General features: G+C 41.9%; 1 protein-coding gene across 1 annotated transcript in view; it reads right to left on the bottom strand.

Annotated features, from left to right (window-relative positions):
• LOC139799432 (amine oxidase [flavin-containing] A-like) overlaps positions 1 to 21,892 on the bottom strand; it is a 37,889-nt gene continuing 15,997 nt past the window's right edge. The window contains exons 4-15 of the mRNA XM_071751476.1: positions 16,681 to 16,785; positions 15,237 to 15,328; positions 13,364 to 13,505; positions 10,134 to 10,283; positions 8,673 to 8,832; positions 7,291 to 7,387; positions 6,422 to 6,475; positions 5,441 to 5,498; positions 4,908 to 5,005; positions 3,356 to 3,467; positions 1,822 to 1,884; positions 1 to 1,365 (exon numbers count right to left, since the gene is read on the bottom strand). Coding sequence (XP_071607577.1) covers positions 1,210 to 1,365; positions 1,822 to 1,884; positions 3,356 to 3,467; positions 4,908 to 5,005; positions 5,441 to 5,498; positions 6,422 to 6,475; positions 7,291 to 7,387; positions 8,673 to 8,832; positions 10,134 to 10,283; positions 13,364 to 13,505; positions 15,237 to 15,328; positions 16,681 to 16,785 — 1,287 coding nt within the window. The 3' untranslated portion in view covers positions 1 to 1,209. The remainder of the gene's footprint in view (positions 1,366 to 1,821; positions 1,885 to 3,355; positions 3,468 to 4,907; positions 5,006 to 5,440; positions 5,499 to 6,421; positions 6,476 to 7,290; positions 7,388 to 8,672; positions 8,833 to 10,133; positions 10,284 to 13,363; positions 13,506 to 15,236; positions 15,329 to 16,680; positions 16,786 to 21,892) is intronic.

Below are 21,892 nucleotides of genomic sequence, written 5' to 3'. Positions count from 1 at the left end.
AAAGAATCTGAAGAAAAGTTTATAAGGAGCTCCTCTTATCAAAGTTTCAGGACCATTGAAAGGCACGTTTCACCCATGTTGAATGACAGCTGAGTTCATGGACACATACAATGCTCACATCTCACAGCAAAAAGACCACATCGTGATGGTATGTTGTGAAACATATATTCCAGACTTTAGTTAAATGATAAAGTGATTATTTTAAGTGTGTCATGTACATAATAAGAGCAGAACAGGCAGATGCATCCAGTTACTGTAATTTACAAGGCAGTAAGTCAGCCCCAAATATATTTTTCCTTATTGGAGGAAGGCAGTACAGATTACAGCAAAAAAAGGGCAGAGAACTGACAGAGAGCCAGGAAGCTGCTGCCAGTCGGAAAATAACAGCTCGTACCTCCTGCAAGTCAGAGGGGCTTTAACTTTGGTAACTCATTTCACTCCAGCAGGGAATGCCTGGGCTGGATCAGATGCTCTTGGGCCAGGAAGCAGCCAAAACTGAGCCATAGCCCTGTGGCACATGATATGGGCACCCTGCAGAACATACAAGCAAACAGATGTTTGCTCAGTAGCTTGCTCGGCAGCAGGCAGAATAAAGTCCACTTGTGCTTCCTCTCTCACTGCTTAGTGAGCTGCTTTGTGCTAATTACCTCTTCTCATCCAGCTTGTGGTTAATTTTCACGTTACAATGATTAATAATTAATCAAATGCATCTGAAAATTAATTTGGCAAGTCTGCATCTGATTGCCACGCTAATCTCTTCCGTGCAGTGGGGATGCTGTGGGAATACCTTCAGATATTCTGAGCTGCTAATCGAGGTGAATACATAAGGGCATTTGTTATCTTGTGTGGTAGAAAAAAAAAGTAGTGAGTAGAAATAAATGCATTCCCCAAGGCCTCTGTGACTTTCAGGAGAGGTTTGATCTCCATTTTGCCTTGCCTGTGTTAGGAATATTACCATTGATATTTTCATGTCCAATCAAGACAAACAGACAAGGAAAAGGCAAATTTGAAAAATGCCCCCACAACCGATTTATTTCTGTTCAGCTGGCAGCAACTGCAGTAGATTTGATGCATTAAATATGGTACTAAAAAGAAAAATCACAAGGAAAACAACTTCAGCCCTTTCCAGCTGTCCATGCCACTTCTCTCTGAAAAATAACACTCATCTGGTAAAAAGGAAAAAGAGCTTCCACTGGTGTGTGGTCCCCACTAGTTTCGAATTAATAGTCCCTTTTTATAGGCAAAGAGCCCCACAGCAGCCACAGAGGTGAGGCAGATGGTAGAGCTAAGCAGGCACAGCAGCCCCGGCGCGGATGGCAGATTCCTCTCCCAGAAGCTGGTGGTGAATGGCTGGGCTGGGACATCCTGTGGGAGAGAGGAAACAGGGTCACCCTCACCATGCAAGACGGGAGGAGGGAAATAAATGTCCCCCCTTAGGCTGGGGAGATCACAGGTTTTCCTGAGGGTCAGATCAGGCTAGGGGGGAGGAGGGTCAGAGCTATGAAATGCCTGTATTTTATGGTAAATGGGACAGCAAAGGTGGAGTTCCTTGTGACTTGAAGTTATACTTTGCTTATAGCCTGGGCAGAACTAGACTAATTTCCTGCATTTTGCAGTCCCCAGACTCTGAGATCCCTGTCCCTGGCTCTTGGCCATCTACTCTTCAGACACAGGTAACACCATATCCCAGGTGAGTCAAAAAACAAACAAAAAAAAAGATGACCAGCAGCACATGAAGTAACCAAAACCTCACAAAAGCAGGGCCAGCATTCTGACTGAGGGGTGTGCACCTGACCAGGTGACAATGAGGGAGTCTCTTACCTTCGACTCTGGCTCTGGCATCCAAATTTCATTTTGTGAGATCTTCCCCATGTTGTACAATATCTACAAGAAAAAAATTATTTGTATCATATGAGAGGAAACCCATGCTACTTTCAGAGCAGCAGCTTCAGAAAAGCAAGGTGACTGATAAAATGTATAACAGTGATAGCTGAAAGTGCTTTGAACCAGAAAATATACAGTGATTTCTCTGTTTCTATCAGCAAAATAGAAGGAGAAAGTTTTGGTAATAAATTTTGTTAGCTTGGGTAAATACATGACAGCTGGTCATCAAACCAGTCTTTTAAGGGTAAAAGGAGAGTTTCACAGAATCATTTCTGGAAAGTAGGACTTAGAAATACACATGAACTTCAGCTTCTTCAGGTGTCTGGGGTGTTTTTTTTGTTTGTTTGTTTGGCTTGGTTTGGGATGGTTTTTGGGGTTTTTTTTCTTGTTCACATGACAGTTTGAGAAATAGTGAGGTGAGGTTACTACCAAATACTTGGGATGCAAAGCCTGTTAGGGGTGACCCAGCTTGAATCACCAGCTTGAAAGAGGAAAGATAACAACTCTGGGGCTTTCAAAACATACAGTTTTGGATTTATATCTTGGCTATTCAGAGAGTACAAAGCTCATGGAGGATTCATCTTGAGAATAAACTAATTGTAACAATCATGGAGGTTCCTGGGGGCAAATTAGTATCTCCAGAAGAGACAGCTCACTGTCTTTGTAACTGCTGTTCACATGCGTGGAGTAAAGGAAAGAGAAATAAGGTGACTTGAAACAGAGCAAGTAATAATGAGGATTATAAAGCGAATATGATGTTCTGTCAAATGGAACCACAGGACTGATTTTCCCTTAAACAACATGGTCCTGTTGTATGGCAGCTGTAACTACAATGTACACCCTTTAATGTTTTTTTTTCCCTTCCCTCCAGACCATTGTAAAAGCAATTTCACTGTCACTGGGAACCCAGCCCACTGCGTTCCATTCTGAGGAGATTTAGACATTATCAGAGCCACTGATTAGGAATTCAGAGAGCTGAGCTAACAGTACTCACTTGTAAAAGGAGAAGCAGAGGGGATAGATCAAAAATGAGAACAATACTCAGATTTCCAGATTGCCGCATAGGAAATAGCTGTGAGCATTTGTAATGACTTAAACTGCTTTTAAAACATACAGTGATTAATCTGTTAGAAATTGCAGTAGTATATATAAGGGCAGCATCAGGCTGGAGGGTTTTTTCCTCTAGACATGAGGTATAAGGCATGAGCTTCATTTGAAGTCTCCAGGGCAGCAACACACTGCATAATGCTCTGATCCAGGTGAGATTCTTGGTATCACTTTATTCAATAGCAAATTAAATTTAAAAAAAAAAAACAACAAAAAAACCACATTACATCCTTTTCTGGGATTCTTCCCCATCATTTCTAGGAGAACTTGCAGGGTGTAAGGCACAAAATCAGGCCCCTCAAGCTGTACTCGATGTTTTTGAACCTTTTAAAAGAGATATTGAAAGCAAACCAATTATCTGTACCTCTCTGGCTGCTCTCTCTCCTGCCTGTACAGCCCCCTCCATGTATCCACTCCATTGGGTAGCTGTCTCTGTACCAGCAAAGTAGATTCTGTCAACAGGCTGGCGAATGATCCTTCAAAGCAAATGGAGAATGTCAGATGACAAGTAACAGGAAGGTGATGATCCTTCTAAAAGCAATTTATGGGCTTTGATGGAGTTCTTAACTTCAGTTCTCCACAATTCCTGCAGATCTGCACAGCCAAGTATGGTACAATAAAACTGTCCCCACAGGACCACCTACTTGCTTCTGCACACAAAATTCAAGAAATAAGAAAGAAAAAATCTAAGGCATAAATCACCATGCCCAGGTTCTGTGCAAAATAACATGAGCCTTATTTTAGTGCTGGGATAAGGGATAATCTTAACAGCCTCCAGAAATGCAATGCAGCTGATAGATTTGTATCTTCTGCCTGGTAGCTCTGTTATTATCCTGCCATTACAATGGGATGTGAATGATGTTATTCCAGTGATAGGTCACTAAGAGTAGCTTCTGTTTGGAGGCTGGACTTGCCTGCTTGCAAGTCCTGCCAAAAAGGGGATGGCAGTGAAGGCCTCAGTCTTCAGGGGGCTGCATTCACTCTGTAGGGTCATGTAAGACCTCATCTGTGGAAAGCTGGCCAAGTACCTCAGTCAAACAAGCCACAGGCGATGAATTGCCTTTTCCATAGAGACATGTGCTTGCCCTAACCCCCGTGATTACATTTTTCCTGTTTGCCTGACACTGGCTTCCCCAGGTCAAGGGCCCCATCCATCACTATCCAAGTGTTTAGATGAATTACAGCAGAGGAGTCTGGATGAGATGACTTCTTCCTACATGCATCTTGGCACAGAGGCAGGCACAGCTCTGTGGTGGACATGCCAAGGGAGGGATTGTACTGCTTGGCTTGTCTGCTCTTTGGGTGTGGAGACAAGATTTGTCTGGTTGTTCCTATTACAAGTTGAGCTGGGCCTGCCAGACACTTTTCAATATTGTATCTAATAATAATCAGTATTATCTAAGGCATTACTTTAGGAATATGAGCGATTCTATGTGGGAAGGGCATGGGAGGTTTTGATGGGTGGGAGTCGAGAATGAGTTTTCATTTAAGGGTTTTATCTCTTTGCCTCATGATGTGACCCGATGGGGTCTACCAGAACCCAATGGCCCACCTACGCAGCCAGTGGAGATGCTTCGTGTCTCTGAGGTGTGTGCTCTCAGGGTCTTAGAAAGCATTAAAGGGGTCTACTGCAAATATTGTGTAGCAGCAAATACTGTAAGCAATCTAGTGGGGAATGGTTTCCTGGCTTGAGCAGGTCTCTTTATGGCAGTGCTTTGTTTCCTTGAAAATCACAAGAGAAGCTCTGCTGTTATTATAGTCAATAGCAAGATTCTTGATAGCCAGAGAGTAGGGGAAGAGAAAAAGGGTTGGAATTCCCTCAATACATTACTATGCCATAAATTTGTTGCATAAAGTATATCAGTGTACATGAGCTGAGAAATGTAAATTCGAAAGCAAAGCATTCTCTTGTTTACCTTCCATAAGAATACATTATGCCTGGTGGGAAGTAGGCTGTGTAGCAACCCCCTGAATATTGCTCCAGGTTCCAGTTCTTTTCTTCATAATGCACAGGCTGTAGGTATTCACAAACATTAGAGAGCACCAGAGAAATTGGAAATAATAAAAAAGAAAAAAAAAAAGAAATTCCTTTGAAGATGGAAAAAACAGACCAACGATACCAGTCAAGAGTGCCATGTCATCTGGTTAATGCAATCTATCTGTACAAAACAAATCTTTGCACTTTTACAGAAGCACTAGCTTCCCATGAGGGAATGACAGGATAAATTAAACCATGCACTGCCTTCCTTTTTCTTGTAAAGAGTGAGACTGGCAGGTCTTTTCTTCCTGTACTAGGTAGTGCTGCCCTTCACTTGGGAGTACAGATTGTATGGCACAACATACAATTCTAAGTACATATTTTAGGTAGAAGGAATTTTTGCTTCATCCTCCAGACCAAAGGAACAGTATTACTGTAAAACAGAGGTGAAAACAGGCTTTCATTGCTTACATGTAAAGCCTCTTCCATACCCATTGCCCTGGCATATGTCTCACAGATTTTCTTCTTCCTATATGAAAATAAAAAACAAACAAAAAAAAAGTGGAAAAAACCTCCTCTCAGCTATTACTCTTCTTATAAAAAAAAGAAAAAAATAACTTCACAGTTGTCGTGGTACCTTGGAAAGAAAATCGGCTTTGGCTTTGGTTTTAAGCCTGATTTCAAGTTCTTATCTGAACCTACATATTTCAAATGCTGATGCCTAAAATGTGATATCCAAAATAGATGGATGGAATGGGAAATGAAGTTTGATTTTGGCAATGAGCTCAAAAAACCCAAATCTTTGTGAAGTTATTTTAGGATGCAGAGCCAATTCATTCTCATGTTCACTGGTGTAGGACCAGAAAAGAAGCATTATAAATCCATTAAGTGCCTACAGATTTACTATGGGTGAGAAAAAAACATTAGCTGGAAAATATTACTCACATTCCTAAGCAGAACTCTATCACTTTCATGTGTACCAAATATCACATTTGGAAAGTACTGTTTTTTAATTTCACAGACTACTGGAGAAGCCATACTGTTGGAAACATGGAGGTTTAAAACTTTTATCACCCAGACTGAATGTGAAGAATATCCAAAGTACCCATGTCAGTGCTCCCTACATCCCTGGGGTAAAGCATCATTCACTGGGGATACAGTCTGGGATTGTCTTTGGAAAAATCATCTCAGTTCACATAGATACACAGAGCTGATACATCATAACATGCAGAAGTGTGTAGGACTTGGCAATTCAGAAATATGCATAACTGGATGAATATTAGCATTAGTGTTTTGGCCTGATTATGCCAAAAGCTCAACTTTTGCACCATTTTCCAGCATTGGTAGTTGTACTACACACGTACACATGCATATGCACACACATATTCCTCTTGGGAAGCATCCCAGAGAACTGTCTTATTTCTAAAATATGTACAGTTTCTGAACTCTTACCTCTCTTCCTTACTGAGATGGGCCAGCTTAACAGCCTTTCTAGCAAGAATGAAACTGAAAAGAAAAATATGACATATAAGTATAATGCAGTGTCAGCACCAAAGCCAAGTCACAAGCTCTTTCTTGAAACAACCCTTAAACAAAAAGACAGGCAAAGCTCTTTACGAGTACGTAAAATACCTGTATGTAAAGTACCCAGCACACAAAGTACTGGCTTAGCATTTTTTAATCATACCTCATCATTAATTATTAAAGGTCACATGGATGAAAAGGCCTGTGTGGGGTACCCTGTGGAGGTAGTTGAAAGAGAGAGACAGCATTCCCAGGAGGGAGGTGCAGAGGACTGCCTGGCAGCTACCAGGTGAGAAAGTTGCAGACTGGCAGCATGTTTTCCAAGCTGCCAACACTGGCCTCATTTTGCTCTGTCGGAGTGAACTCTCCATCCCCAGTGACTTGGAAGAGCCTACCCAAAGTAGGCAGAGAAATTACAGTTTCCATCAGACTTAGGTCTCATCCAAAAGAACTAAAAACCTGAGTTTTCTTGAGGTTTTGAAGTCTTGCAAGCAGCTGGCCATGCCACTGCTCATGTCATCTGATGTTAACAAGAAAGCCCCACAGAAGCTGAATACAGGCTCACAAAGGGATCTATTTTTAAAGCTAATCCATAGCAAAACCAAACGAAAACCCAAACATTAACTGAATGCTTAAAATAAACTACAGCTGAATTCAGCAACTCTTTCCAAACCATCTCCTTTAGACAGGAGAGGGCACCACTGATGTTACATGGCCATTTCCTCTCTTCCTCCTCCTCCCACTTCTTCATACAAAAAGAAATTCACATCTCTAAGTATGGACTGAAAGCTTCTAACCCCATAATGGCAGGGAAAGACCCATCAGGTTTCGTGTCATCTAAAGTTATTTCAATTGGAGACTCCTCATCCTCAATGATGAGGGCACCGCAATAACCTAAGGGGGGAAAAGAAAACGAAATTATTGTCAGTGAAAGTTGATAAAGAGAATGTTTTTCTGCTAGCAATGAGCAAAGAGAATTATCCATGAAAGAACTTTTACAGTAATTCTTTGGTCAATAATATCTACATGTCTGAAGTGTTTTTGTGATAGTCTCTCTCCTCTCTTCCCTCTGACTCTAAAAAATGCTGTACACACACTTGTAAAACTTGTATTAAAATTCCATTCTTACTTAGCAAAGAATCTTTGTGGATTGTTGCAGGTCCCTTAAGCTTTCTACATTGGGGGCAATAGGTATTCAAAATAAACAAATCTAGTAGAACTAGGATGGTGCATTCCATAATTAACTTTGGCCAAAACAACAGCAGCAGCCACAAAACCCTGTGTTATTATATCTGGTCACTGCAGGCTCAAATTTGCACTCTGTATTGATTTTGCTGGCGATAAGACCGTCCTGTAACAGTAATGCAGCAGAAACATGGGCCATCTCTTGTAGTATTACATCAGTACATGCTTCAGATGAACATGCAAAAAACCCTATGTAGATAGCAATGCATAAACCTCCTTACACTTCTTTCTAATCCCAGTGGCTATTTTATGCCTTGAAACATTATATTAACAGGAATTATATCCTGTTGATTAAGAAATGCTCTCACCCAGTGCAATTCTCAGTATCATTACATAGGGAGTGGAAACTAATCTGTACAGACAAATAATTCTGGAAATGAAATGGTATCAGTTGGAGCTGAGAAACACACAATGTTGCAGCACATGGAAAAAAATATCTTGAATTAAACAAAGAGCTAACCTACTTTTTCCAGTCCTCTGAGATTTCGAATCTGTAGACCAGAGGATTAACAACAGGGAAAAGTCTTGCTTACATGTTAAGCTCTCCTTGTCATCTGCTGTAAATTCTCTTTGGCTGCCTTAATCCCTGACAGGGAGAAACAGGGACCTGCTGTTGCAGGGTCCTTCCTTTCATGCATTGCAGGTTTCAGCAATGCTTCCTAGGGAAATCTTGCTTGTTTTCTAGGTCATCCCCCCTCAGCTAGCAACAATCAGATTTGGGATCCTATTTAGGTCTGCAATCATCTTTGGGACAAGGAATGCACCCAAACTTGGAGGAAGAGCCCAAAAGAAGGGCTTTACGTTTCACTTTTCTGTGCTTTTTGAACATTTAACAGAGCCCCCCGCACCCTCTCAGATTTATTCCTTGATAGACAACAGAGCTCCAAAATTCACCTAGCATGGGGCTCCTAAGTCCTTTGCTTTCTCCACGTACCCTTTTTTTCCCAGAAGGCTTCCCTGTAGTACATCATGCACTTTATGATACACCCCATAGGCAAACGCTGAATTAACTGGTTTCTCTTTGGTGGCAGTTCTGGTTTGTAATGAATCTTTGTTGTCAGGATTGGAGGGATAGCAATGATCACATACTTGCTCTGAAATGTAAAAACACAAGTCAGTACAGACAAGGTGTTGCCTCTTGCTGGACATTTTTGAAAGACACTCTTATTGTTAATAGCTTTCCCACACGTGACTTTGCTGCTTGGCTTTCCCACACAGATTCTTTCCAGGTGACCAAAATAATTCTGGCATTTCAGAACAAGAAGCTGAGAAAAACATGTTGTGATGTGGTTAGATGATTCTTAACAGCTTTCTGGACACTACAGAACGAGAGTTGAAACTTGTCTGGGAATAGCTGGGGAAATGGGACAAGACAGAGCTTACAGCACAGGTAAAACTGCCTTCATCATCCCCAGGAAAATATGACCCATATTTTTCCAAATTATAAGCTGATAAAAAATAATATTACTTTTGGCATGCCCACAGAATATGCCAAGAAACACTGATGGTGACTTCAGTGCTCCTGAACCCGTTCAGTTCCTCTTGCATGTCCTGCATCTGACTGAAGTGATGAAGGATGCTCTGCTTCAGGGCTCAAGGTGATTCCATGCCACAAAAGATGCTGCTCCTCCCAGGTCTTGTCATGGAGGTGGGCTGATGAAAATGCAGGAAGTCTGTCTCCTCTGACTTGGTTGCTGCTCAGCCACCATAAGGGAGAGGCTACTTGTTTAACTTTGGGGTTTGAAAATCCCTAGGTTTTTTGGGGGGTTTGAAAATCGCTAGGGGAAGCGAGGGTACCTTCTGGAGGACATCCTTAGACCAGCTTCTCTGTCAAACATCCCCTTCCCTTTCTGCTAGCTTTCTCTAAATATCCTCCAAAATATTGGTGAGACAGGGGTCTTGCAGTCTGTGATGATCCTGCACAAATCCCTGTGGCCAGCTGGGCTCTGAATGTCAAAGGGAGCTGCTGCCCCATGGGTATCACAGCAGGAATTCAAGTACTGACAGAGCTTTTCACTGCACAGAGGCAAAATCTTACTAAAGGCATTTGAAGTAGTCATGGGGTTTTTTGTTTGTTTTGTTTTGTTCTGCAAACCACAAATTCAGACACAAACAGGAACATTATTTTTCCTTTCTTTGAAATGGTCTCCATGCAGAACTAAAATGTAAAAATATATAATCACAGAATAAGGCAAAGTACGGAAAATGACCAGCACAGTACCAAGAAGAGACCTAGTCATAAATAAATCAATAACACAGGTTTCACAGCGTCTCACAGAGTGCCTGAGAAATAGACCCACACAAATGGATACTTCCTGATTACATCTAGCTAAGAGCTACAGCAGATGTATTCCCTCACTAAATGCACACTCTGCTTTTATTCTGATCAAATTACCTCATATGTCTTGTGCTTTAGAGTCTCCACAATGACATTATCACCTGTCTGATCAATACGGACCACAGGCTGCTCCAGTTTAACTCTGCCTTTGAGGCGTTCCATTATTTTCTCCGATATCTGACCAGAACCCCCTTTAAATTTCCTCTCCTAAAAAAAAAAAACAGAAAAGAAATCCAAACAGAAAATTCACCAGCATTAATCCCAATAACACTGAATATGATTTCTGCTCATGATCAAGAAACTCCAAGCTGAATCTGCAAGTCACAAGTTTGCATAGAGAGGCTCAGACTTTCAGAAGAACACAAAACTGAGCTTCAGTGGGATTGCTGCCTAAAACACTTTTGCAATGGTTTCCTCAATTAGCTGGCTTAAAGGCTCTTGAAGCCTGGAGAACAAACATAATAACTGAGGTAATCTAGATAGTATTCATTGAACAGAGGATTTGAATATTTCACTCATCACTGTCCCACCTAAAGCTATATGTATCACAAAACCACCAATTTGCATCTGTAAAGCAAAAAACCTGCACCAGCCCAGAAGCGAGACAGATCTTTAACTGGGTCTGGCCTTGAGTGTAGCAGGCAATGGGCTTCATCTGTTCCTGGGAAGACACAAGGACACTGGTGTGTGGAAGAAAACATATTCTGTGACACATATTTCCTTGTGATGCCTGTACAGAGGCTTAGGGGAAGCACCAAGCATCTTTCATCTACTACCCAACAGGGTTAAATCGTGCAGTTCACTTTTATATTTATGATGCTGGTACTTGCAGGGAGGAAAGGATCCACAAAGACTTGTGCTGAAAGACTGAAATGAGTGAGTTGTAGAGAGAACCACAGGTCCTCAGGTGTCGCCGATAATGAACTGGGATCTTAGGCCCAGGTGTGCCCAATAATTAGGGCCTGCCCCAGCCGGAAATGGGCGGGGCTGAAGGGCAAAATAAAAGGCATGCTCCCAGAAGCAGAGTCAGTCAGGAGACAAGAGATGAAGATGCCTGAGGAGAGGGATGGCAAGAGAGCTCCTAAGAAGAGCTGTGTCCCCGAGAGAGAAGGCTCGCCGCAACATCTGGTGGAGAATGCAGGCAACAACAGCAGCCGTGAACGCTGAGGTAATATAAGAAGCTCTACACGACCACGTTGGTTGCAGGAAGCTCTACAAAGCCTGGCTTAAATGCGGAAGGCGATATAAAGAGCTTCGAAATACGCAACCACGTCAGATGGAGCCACTACGTTCGTGCGGGACGCTCTAGAAAGAGCTCCAAATACGCTACCACGAATGAAGCTCCACAAGGCCAGGCTTAAATGCTGTAGGCGGCGTGAAGAGCTCGGAGTAAAAGCCCAGCACGGCAAGACAACAGCCCGGAATGGCGAGCCAGGCAGGAGAGAAGAATGAGGCTCGAAAGGCGCAGCGAGTTGGCGCGCGGAACTCAAGCCCGAGGAATGCTGAAGCTGAAGCGGAGCTCTGAGTGCGCATCAAGTCAGTGCGGTCCTGAAACGGAGCCTCCCAGGGACACGCGATGCGGTCCTGAAATGGAGCTCCCAGGGACACACGACAGTGCGGTCCTGAAACGGAGCCCTAGGGACACGCGATAAGACTGGTGCGCTGAATGCTCGGAGAAGCCTCTGCATGGCCCGGCATCCCGAGGTGGCGAGTACCAGCGAAAACTGAGCTGGTGCTCATGAGACCTCATCTCCTGCTGATAACAAAGGCTAAAGCGGCGCAAAAAAGCCGGTAAGAGCCCGAATTTTCCCCCACAAAGGCAAAGAAAGTTGTAAAATTAAAAAAATGACGAAAAAGTAATGAAATGTTTAAAAATATTTGTAAATTATTAAGAATGTGAAATGAAATATTTGTAAATTATTAAGAATGTAAGGCCGTAAATTATTGTGAAATGAAATATTTAAAAAAGTAATGAAATATTTGAATGAAATGTTTAAATGAATTGTAAATTTTTTCAACTAACAACAAAAAGGGGGGAAATGTAGAGAGAACCACAGGTCCTCAGGTGTCACCGATAATGAACTGGGAGCTTAGGCCCAGGTGTGCCCAATAATTAGGGCCTGCCCCAGCCGGAAATGGGCGGGGCTGAAGGGCAAAATAAAAGGCATGCTCCCAGAAGCAGAAGAGAAGAGATGAAGATGCCTGAGGAGAGGGACGGCAAGAGAGCTCCTAAGAAGAGCCATGTCCCCGAGAGAGAAGGCTCGCTGCAACAGTGAGTGAAGAAGTTAAGACTTGTCATAGCCACTAAGTCAGAAATCTTCAGTTTTTGCTCAGGTGATTTTGATTGGGGTGAAGGAAAGGGAAGGAAGGTAGAAACCAAGACATCTTGCCCCATCCAGACAAAAAGACAAGGAAGTGCTCTTTCCAGGCTAGCTTTCCCCTCCCCACGTATCTTATTTAGAGACTAGTATCCTGAGTTCAATTTATTTTTAATTCTTATTGTGACACATAGCAGTTGCTTGTGTGAGACACCAAATGTGTCTGAGCAGTTCCTGAGGATGAAGGTTCACGGGTCTTGTTCCTACCTCAGGGCAGCTCTACTGGCATCCTTCCTGACATATGGTTGTCTGTTCTTATCCCAATGGACAGATGTTGATGGAGACTTTGTATCTCTTCAGGCAACTTCTCTTAATGTCTCCCTACCCTGGCACTTTTTGGAAGTGTTTGGTACTGTCTCCACTTTTGCTTTTGGTAGCTTAAGTCTGAAATGCTGTGTGTGCTTCCTGAGGCTCCATTAACCAAGGTAGGACAGTAGTAAAGGGTGATGTATCCCATCTGAATTACTTTGGCAGCCATCTCTCCCCTTTTCTGAAACTCCATCCAGAACAATGACATGAAAACCATGATGTTCTGCAGGCAACCTGGCACCCCCCAGGACCAAGGCAAGAAACAGTCTGAAGTAGCTCATAAAACATGCTGCATGAGAGGTGCAACCCGTAGAAAAAAAATTGGCAAAAAAGCAACAAAAGAACAGTGGTGAAGTGAATAAAGAAAAAACAATTGATTAAAATGTCCCAATTTATCCCAAAGCCTAGCTGACAAAATTCCTCATTGTGTAGAGTTAGTTGAGAGGGCTGTTCCACCCCATGAGAACATAATTGTCTCCAGTGCCATATGAACTTGCTGTTTTAGCCTCTTCTCATTAATCACAGGGCTTTGACAGCTGCAACACTCCATTTACTCTTCACAGTTTCAAGAGAGGAGGAAGAATATGAGACATTTTGTACCTGGCCTCCATTGGTGACAGAGAAAATCCTGGATGTGCCACCACACTGCCTCACATACCACAGGAACCAGAGAGCGGAGACTTCGTGAGGCTCAGATGTAACATTGACATTCACAAATAAAGTGGCAAATTCTTTAGCAGCTCTGCATGACACACAGGACCAGAAACAGGCAGTGAGTAAATGTGACTTCTTGATTGCTTTCAGAATTTGTTATTCTTGGTAAGGACTGCTTTCCCAAAGTCAGAAAAGCCAAGATGATTTATATTCATCTCATTTTTTAGCCTGTATACTGTTCCAAATGGTTTATATCAGCACCTCCCTCCCAAATCATTTACCCATTCAGTTCAAAATCCCACTGATTTCACCTTAATTATTTCTTTAAACAGTTTCCCAGTTGCTATTCCCTATATGAGAACAAATATTTTTTCTCAACAGGAGAATGCATTTAGTTAACAGCTACTGAATGCATTTAGTTAACAGCTACTGAAATCCCCCTGCATTTCTCCTCCATGGGGAGATCATCAGGCACATTTCAAAGTCTGATGGATCCCAGCTAGCCACGTGGCCAAGACATCCCCCATCTCCCATGTAACACTGCTGCACAGATTTTGTGGAGACAAGAATCAGACATGGTAGGTAACCCAGAGACACCAAATTGATAATCACTGCCATATAAGCTGTCTATGGTAATAAGTCCCCTGAATATAAACAGTTACAGCATCAGGAAATGAGGATCTGGCTATTCCTGTTTCTTTCCTTTGTGGCTAGAGATGGCTAAGAGAATTGAGATCACTTTGCAAAGAAGGTGAAAGGTCTTTGACTTGGATGAAGGTTCATAAAACAATGTGAATGTATAATAATCTCTTAAAGGAAGGAGCTTTGAAAGTTATCTGGGCTAAAATATTTAACTTAAAAACTTTTATAACCTCATTTTCCTGGGTATGAAGTCCAGACACCTCTATTTCATTAGCCAGGATAAGAAAACATGCGCATTCAAGAACCTTTTGCAACAATCCTGAAAGCAACAAAATATGAAAATGTTGTGGGAAGTTCAGAGAAATCTGAAGCCTCTCCAGGATCAGTAGATGCTGATCTGTGACACATGACAAACAAATCTTCTTTTATAATCTTTACCCAAGTTGTAAAAAAAAACTTGCGGTAGAGATTTTCTGTTTAGGGCACCAGAGTTTTTAGCTATGTAGAGAAAATCCTGACTTGGCTTGAAAATCTAAAATGGCTTTTTACTGAGGTTTTAAATATTTCAGCTTAGCACATCCAATAAAACTGGAGTGCTGCAAAACCACAGGCAATAGAAGCAGTCTTACAGAGAAGCGTGTTACAGGACACAAAACTAAAAACCTCATTCTTATACTCCACTGGCTCCCTGACCAAGTGGAACACCAAAAATTAGAAAAGGAAGAGCCAGTGCCCTTACAACAGAAAGGGTAGTTCAAAGTGACCCAGTTTGCAGGCACATGGCTCATAAAACTAATTGTAAAGAAAACTACACTGCCACAGAGAGCAAGAGAAAGTCCTTGTACCTTGTATCACACGGAGCTAGAGCAAGATTTAAGCCAGATGAGTAATTTCAAATGGGAAGTTTTGGTCAGAAAGCTGTAGGCACAGTGCTAAACCACAGTCAAAGTGAAAGGGCAAACAGAGCACAGACACAGAAAAAAAAGATGTTGAGTGCAAGGGAGGAGAACATTACAGAATAGCACAGGGGATGGCACAGAAAGTGGGGACACAAGTGCTTGTATGGGCACCCTTCTCACTGCTGCTACCCCAGCTGTACTCAGCTGTACCCCAAAATTTGCCAGGGACCCACTATTATTCTGTAGCTGTATTTAAAAGTGCATAAAGGGTTTTGTACTTGGTCCAGCAGATCTTATTTATCAGCTCTTTCATGGTCATCTTATCCCATTCTTCAGCATGCGGAGCATCCCATGGTGCTTCAGGAGGAATCTGAAGGCAGAGGCAAAATATTTAAGAAATTATTCAGTTCTATATCATTGCTTGGTCATTGCTAGCTTGTAGCACAGAGTGGAGTGATACATTGGCCAGGAGTTGCTTCTGTCCCCTGCACATAGCTGTAAACTGGGGACAAATTCTCTAAATATTAGTTTTCATTCACACCTTTGGACACCATGACCACCAATCTGGCTTTGTCTAAACAATGAACTATATCCATATGCTCATCCAGCCTTCAGTCATCCAGAAGAGAGGTATCCTAATTTAGTTGGCTTGGTGTCCTCTAACAGCTGAAGGAAAAATAATTTCTCCAGTCAGAGATTCTGACAGTAACAAGATAGGCATCCAAAGGCCCCTCTGTCTCTCTCTGTTAACTACAGAGGGAGCAAAAATGTCCATATACTACTAAACAATTTTTAGACAGTTAAATTCTTAATAATGATCCATTGCTGGCAAGTACCATGACACGTGAGGATGCTATTATATATTTGAATCTAAAATACAAATGTATTATTTGGAAAAAAACAATGTGTAGTATCATGCACATCATGATTCAGCAAAACCACAGAAGCCCAATGAACTTCCAACCTCATTTTTTTTTTCAGATATCTTGGACACCTCCAGGTCTTTTTTACGTCCTCTCATAGATTTATAGAATAATTTGGGCTGGAAGAGACCATTAAATGCCATCTAGTCCAAACACTTCTCATAGAGAAAGCCCTGTTCTTCCTGGTAATTCCTGGGCAACACAGTTATCTTTTCTGATGGATGAATCTATCTATCTATCCCCTTCCATTAGGGAGGAGAGGACGAGACAAGTGACCAAAGTTGACCAAACAGAGTATTCCATCCCATGCATGTCATACTTGGTATAAGTTTGAGGGATCACGAGGGTCAAGCCCCTTCCTGTTTCCCCTTCTTCACCTGTCCCTGTTTGCTTTGGCATCCTGGGAGGATTCCATCCATTCCTCTACCTGTGGTCCTTCCTGGACTTTTCCAGGTGACGTGAGAGTTACTGGGGGGAAGGGGAGAGGAACATGGCATCTTTTTTTCTGTATATTTGTATATATTTATTAATTTTTCCTTATTTTTATCATTACTGTTTCATTAAAGCTGCGTACTTTAGTTTCCAACCCATAAGTCTCTCTCCCTTATTCTCTCTTCTTTCTTTATCAGGGAGGGGAGGGGGATTAATAGAGAACATCTGTCATTTGGTTAATTGCCAGCACAGCATTAAACCGTGGCACAACAACAACATTCTTCCAGAAACAAAATCAAAACCAAACCAGATTTACCCATGGAGACTCATGAGCACTGTTAAAATAGATACACTTTACACAGCCTACCTCTTTTCCCATCTTGTCCATGGTCCTCCAGAGGTTATTGTAATCCAGATAAACTAAGGGATTCCATGTTGAAGGGAAGATACCCATGAAATGGCGTGACTTTCCCTAAAATACACATAAGAATGTTAGCAACTGAAACACAACAAAGTGTATCATTGCTCAAGGACACAAAATTATCAAAGTTAACACCCAAAGAGTTAGGGTTTTTTTCCCTTTTTTTCCCCCCTGAGTATGCACGTAAGCAATGGAATGCATGAAGCTAAGTGTGAGGGGAGAAAACAGTTGCATTGACATTAAAAAGGACAATAACACTTTATTTTTATTCAGAGGGGACGGGGAGGGATACATTCAAGATAATATTCCTTGTTCCTAAGCATTATTTGGCACTACATATGAATGAATCTAATGTTCACCTCTCTCCTGAAATAAACATCCTAAAATTTGCATGGGCCTAAAATTGCATGCAATATGGTACACCTCACCTATAAAAAGCAAATGTCCCTTTTCATTATGCCAAGTACCTTGGGAGAAACCTAGCTTAAAAAAAAAAACAACTTGCAAAACGAAAGTTTTTGTTGCATGAAGAAAAATTTCATACACTTGCAAAAATGGTATCAGTACTTACAATGTGTATGACACTGAGGTGCAACAGGAATAAGGACTGTTTCAGATAATCCTGTGATATAATGATAAGTGATATATTGATACAATCTAAAAGCAGCTGGTTCTTGGTGATAACTTTAAGCTGAGGGAGGACTAGATGAGCAGGCAATATTTTCTCTCATTAAATTGCTTTGAACCTTCTCCCACGTCAGTCAATGGAAAAGTTCTCATCAGACCTCTTAAATGTTTAGTCTTCCAGGTGTGTTATATAAGTTTGCACGAGGTCATGTATCAGGTCATGTATGCAGCAAACCTGCTGGACCATGATAGGTAGGAGCTGCAGTGCTAAGCTGTGTTCCAAGAGAGAATTTATTGGTCTTCTCCACTGATAACTGTTCCTGTATGTAAATACATATGAATTTCTAGTATTCTTCAGAAATTTTTTCTGCAAAGACCATAACAAAATAAAAGGTGAAGATGAAATTTGGATACTGCAGTGAGATTTCAAACTTGGGAAAGGCAATAAAAAAGCCAAATTACCACATTCTGGTTAACTTTTGTAATCCCCAGGGAATCTTCTGCATGACACTGCCTCTTCCTTTTCCTCAAGCCCAATTTTCACAGCCAGTTTGGAGCACTGTGTTCAGCCACAGACAAGAGGACCAAAAGATGCATATGAAGCAATATACTGCATGCCATAGCTACTGCTATCATAAACCAGTGATATATCAAACAAGGAAATCCTGCTACAAAGCAGCAATAACTTGCTAATCATTTTATTCTTATTGCACAACATCTTGTTTTTCCAAAAAGATCGTGAAATACTGCTCCTTCAGAGTTCATTTATTGATAGATTCTTTATTCTGGTCAGGAATGGAGGTGCCATCAATGTGTCTTCCTTGACATGTTTTATCATCAATAATCCTGCCCTTAAGCAGAGATGAAGTGCAACACTGTCAGGTCACCCAAGAACTGGTGAAGATAAGCTACTATTGACTTTCTATCTTGTCAATATTGCAAGGGGACAAGATAAGCCCATCAATGAGGTTTGGTTCAAAGCAGCTTTTCCAACTCCCAGCATTACTCTACCATGTTCACACAGGTACAGGAACTCCCAAACTTTCCTGGTAGGGCCATTGGTGAGAAAACCTGCCTACTGCCTTGATACCTAATGTTGTCCTCCAAGTTCTCCGTGTTTATACTGTCTTTAGACCACCGTGACCACAAACTGCTGAGGACTGATCCTTTCAACCTCAGCTACTGGTATGACATGACAAGAGCCACCAATGTGACCTTGTGGCCAAAAAGCCAGGGCCCTCCTGGGGTGCATTGGGAAGAGTGTGGCCAGCAGGTTGAGGGAGGCCATCCTCCCATTCTGCTCTGCCCTAGTGTGAGGCCACATCTGGACTGCTGAGAGCAGTTCTGGGCTACCCAGTTCAAGAAAGAACTAATGGATAGAGACCAGCAGAGTGGTAGAAGGGTGATTTGGGGTCTGGACCATCTCTCTTCTGAGCAGAGATTGAGAAAGCTGGGCCTGTTTAGCCTGGAGAAGAGAAGACTGGGAGGGGATCTGACCAGTGCTTATAAATATCTAAAAGGTGGGTGTCAAGAGGATGGGGCTAGGCTCTTCTCTGTGGTGCCCAGCAACAAGATGGGGGATGCTAGTTGTTACACCAGAACATGAAGAAAAACTTCTTTACTATGAGGGTGCTATAGCATTGGAACAGGCTGCCCAGAGAGGCTGTGGTGTCTCCTTCTCTGGAGATATTCAAAACCTGCCTAAAGTGATCCTGTACAATCTACTCTAGGTGAAACTCCTCTAGCAGGTAGGGTTGGACAAGATGATCTCCAGAAGTGCCTTCCAACTCCTACCATTCTGTTACTCTATGACATATATTACTCTGGATATTCATTCATCTGCTATTTGAAAAAAGTACTACCCTTTCAATACTGATCTGCAAATATTATCCCCACATCCTTGGTCAATGACTTGGTCAACTTTAGCACAGGAAGATCAACAGGAAAACACATTTTATCCTGAGAACTATTAAATGTCAACTGATAATTAACAGAGCCTAAAGCTGCACTACTTGCTGCTCTCTTTTATGTGCAAAAAACACCCCTAAGTTGGAGAGAGACAAGAAGCAGGAAAAGCTGGAAAAATACAACAGTTCTAAGAGACCTGGAAGAGGCTGAGACTGAATTCAAGAGCCTGAAATAGTTCACAGTCACACGAACTCCTTGTGCAGGGGAGCTAGACCTAAAAAAGGTGGGATGAGACGTGGGAGCTGATCAAAGAAAAGCACAATTCTAACAAATCCCTGTAGAGAAATTCCTATTGCCCATCAGAGAGAGAGCACCAAACAACCTTACCCACATCAATTTTTCAGTCCTCTCTCTTGCACAAGTATCTCTGCAGCAGAAAATAAATCTCGCCTAATGACCTGGGGCTGGTAAGTTACTCATTTGCTTTTAATATAATTTCTCTACTAAGCAGAGGAGTTCTGGCTACATGATTCACAGAGGAGCTCACTGCAAACAGGCAAGGTCTTGCAATATTCCATTTTTAAACCAGTTGATAGTGTTCTGGGTATATTATTTTAAGAACTACTGTTTTCTTAAGTGAAAGGCCAACAACCTACAGGCTTTGTTCCCATGCTAACAGTAGGCTGCTGGACTGGCCTGCAGTTTATCTATTTTTTCATTTCCTAGTGTGTCAAATGCTTTTATGCAGACCTCAGATTTGAGTCCTGATGCCTTCCTGGATCAGTTACCTTACACCAATCCAAAGGAAAAAATATCCCCAAGCACTGTAGTTTAGTGGTTAGAAAGAAGGCAGCAGAGAGAGATGCACTCTGTAAGGTCTGTTGCTTTCCCTGCCCAGGGCTGCCCTGTGGATTGTAGCTGTAACTAAAGGATTTAAGCCCAGGCCATCACACTGTGACACAACCTCAGGTTTCAAAGGGGAGCAGGCAATTTTGCTGGTCTTGAGAAAGGCAAATGAGGCTCCTGTCCTCTGTGCTGTGCATGATCTATAGTCAGGAAGCACAGGAGGAGCATCCTTTTAGCCCCAGGGCGGGGATGCTGTTGCCCTTGGGCCATCCAAAGCTCACACAGCTAGAGCAATGTCTCCCTGAGGTGTAAGCTTTCAGGTCTTAATTTTAAAGCCAGATGAAGGGAAGACTAGATGCCTAGTGTGAAGCAATGGATAAGAGTGCTCATACTTTGTCAAATGTTACCTTGTTCTGAAAACCAGAAGCAAACAAATAAGCAAAAGCAGTCCTTACTTAATAGTGTTACATATACCGAAGCTGGGTGCTGTGGCCAGATACTAGAAGATTGCAATTACATGTGAAGGTTAATACCACATCAAGGCCCTAACACCTTTACTTTCCAGGTTATTCTACCAAAGGGAAGGTGAAAACAGAGCACAGTGTTAACTTCAAGGAGCTCTGTAAAAATAAAAAGCTATCTGCTTCTTCTGAGGTGGGGGAACTCCAGCACATCTGCCTTTTCAAGAGTCCTAAAGCATTCCAGATGAATTATGGGACAGTAGTCACAGAGCAACTGGGCTGGAAAAAAATCTGTGGCTTATAACAAAATCTACAGTTTGAAATTATAGATTTACAACAACAGAATAGGAACAAATTCCTGGTGGATGTCAGAGCTGTCTGCATTACCATGTTAACTGATGGGAAAGAATGAACAAATGAAAAAAAAAAAAAAAAAAAAAAAAAAAAGCAAGCAATTGTTACTTGTTTGGATTTTTCAGATAAATTGTAACTACGAATGAAACCTGCCCACACAGAGCAACACGGATTTTAAAGCTTACAGCACATGGAAATTTTCCCCACACGTGGGAAAAATTCCTTTCTGAGCAAAAAAAAGCTCATAAAATCCCTCCAGGGATTTCTGCTTTCCCTTGTCTGCTTCCACAGCTAGGATAAACCATTTCCCAACTTTCCCTTAACTGAGTCCAAGCAGTATCCTGGAAACCTTCAGAAAGAGACAAACTTAACTGATTTAGTATGACAAGTTATAGCTCAAAAATCTCTTAATCTAAAGATGCTGAGGATTATATTTGCTTGAATGACTACCATGACCAGGTCTAAAGCTATGTTTAGTGATTCCTCAAAACACTCTCCCTCCTCTCACCTCTGACAATACTGCACAGCATTGCAGACTTTGGAGAAATGCCCTTGAGAAGAGACCTTCCTGTCTGGCCCTGGCTACATGCTTCTTGATGGCCATCAGCTGACAGAAATAGCAGATGAGATGCATGGAGAAAAATTTTAGTCATACTTTTCAAAACTGAAAGGTGGCAGCAGCAGGCCTATGGGTAACAGCATTATTAGCCCAAGAAACACATCCATCTTTCAGATTAATATTTAATTTCTGAGGCAATGATCCTTTAATACAAAATTGCCTGCTTGCCAACACATTTTCTATCATCTAGGAAGTAGCGCAGGTGCTCAGGTTCCAGGAGAGCCTATAGCTAGGAGAGCAAAAATCCCTACCTGGCCAAATCACCATCACAGCATGATAACCATGTGTAGTGAATAGGTAAAATGTGCAGGTCCTAAGGTCCCTAAGCACAGTTTGTTTTCAA

The sequence above is a fragment of the Heliangelus exortis genome, chromosome 1 (assembly GCF_036169615.1).
Source record: "Heliangelus exortis chromosome 1, bHelExo1.hap1, whole genome shotgun sequence".
NCBI classification, from domain to species: domain Eukaryota; kingdom Metazoa; phylum Chordata; class Aves; order Apodiformes; family Trochilidae; genus Heliangelus; species Heliangelus exortis.
This window is presented reverse-complemented; position numbering and strand designations above follow the sequence as displayed.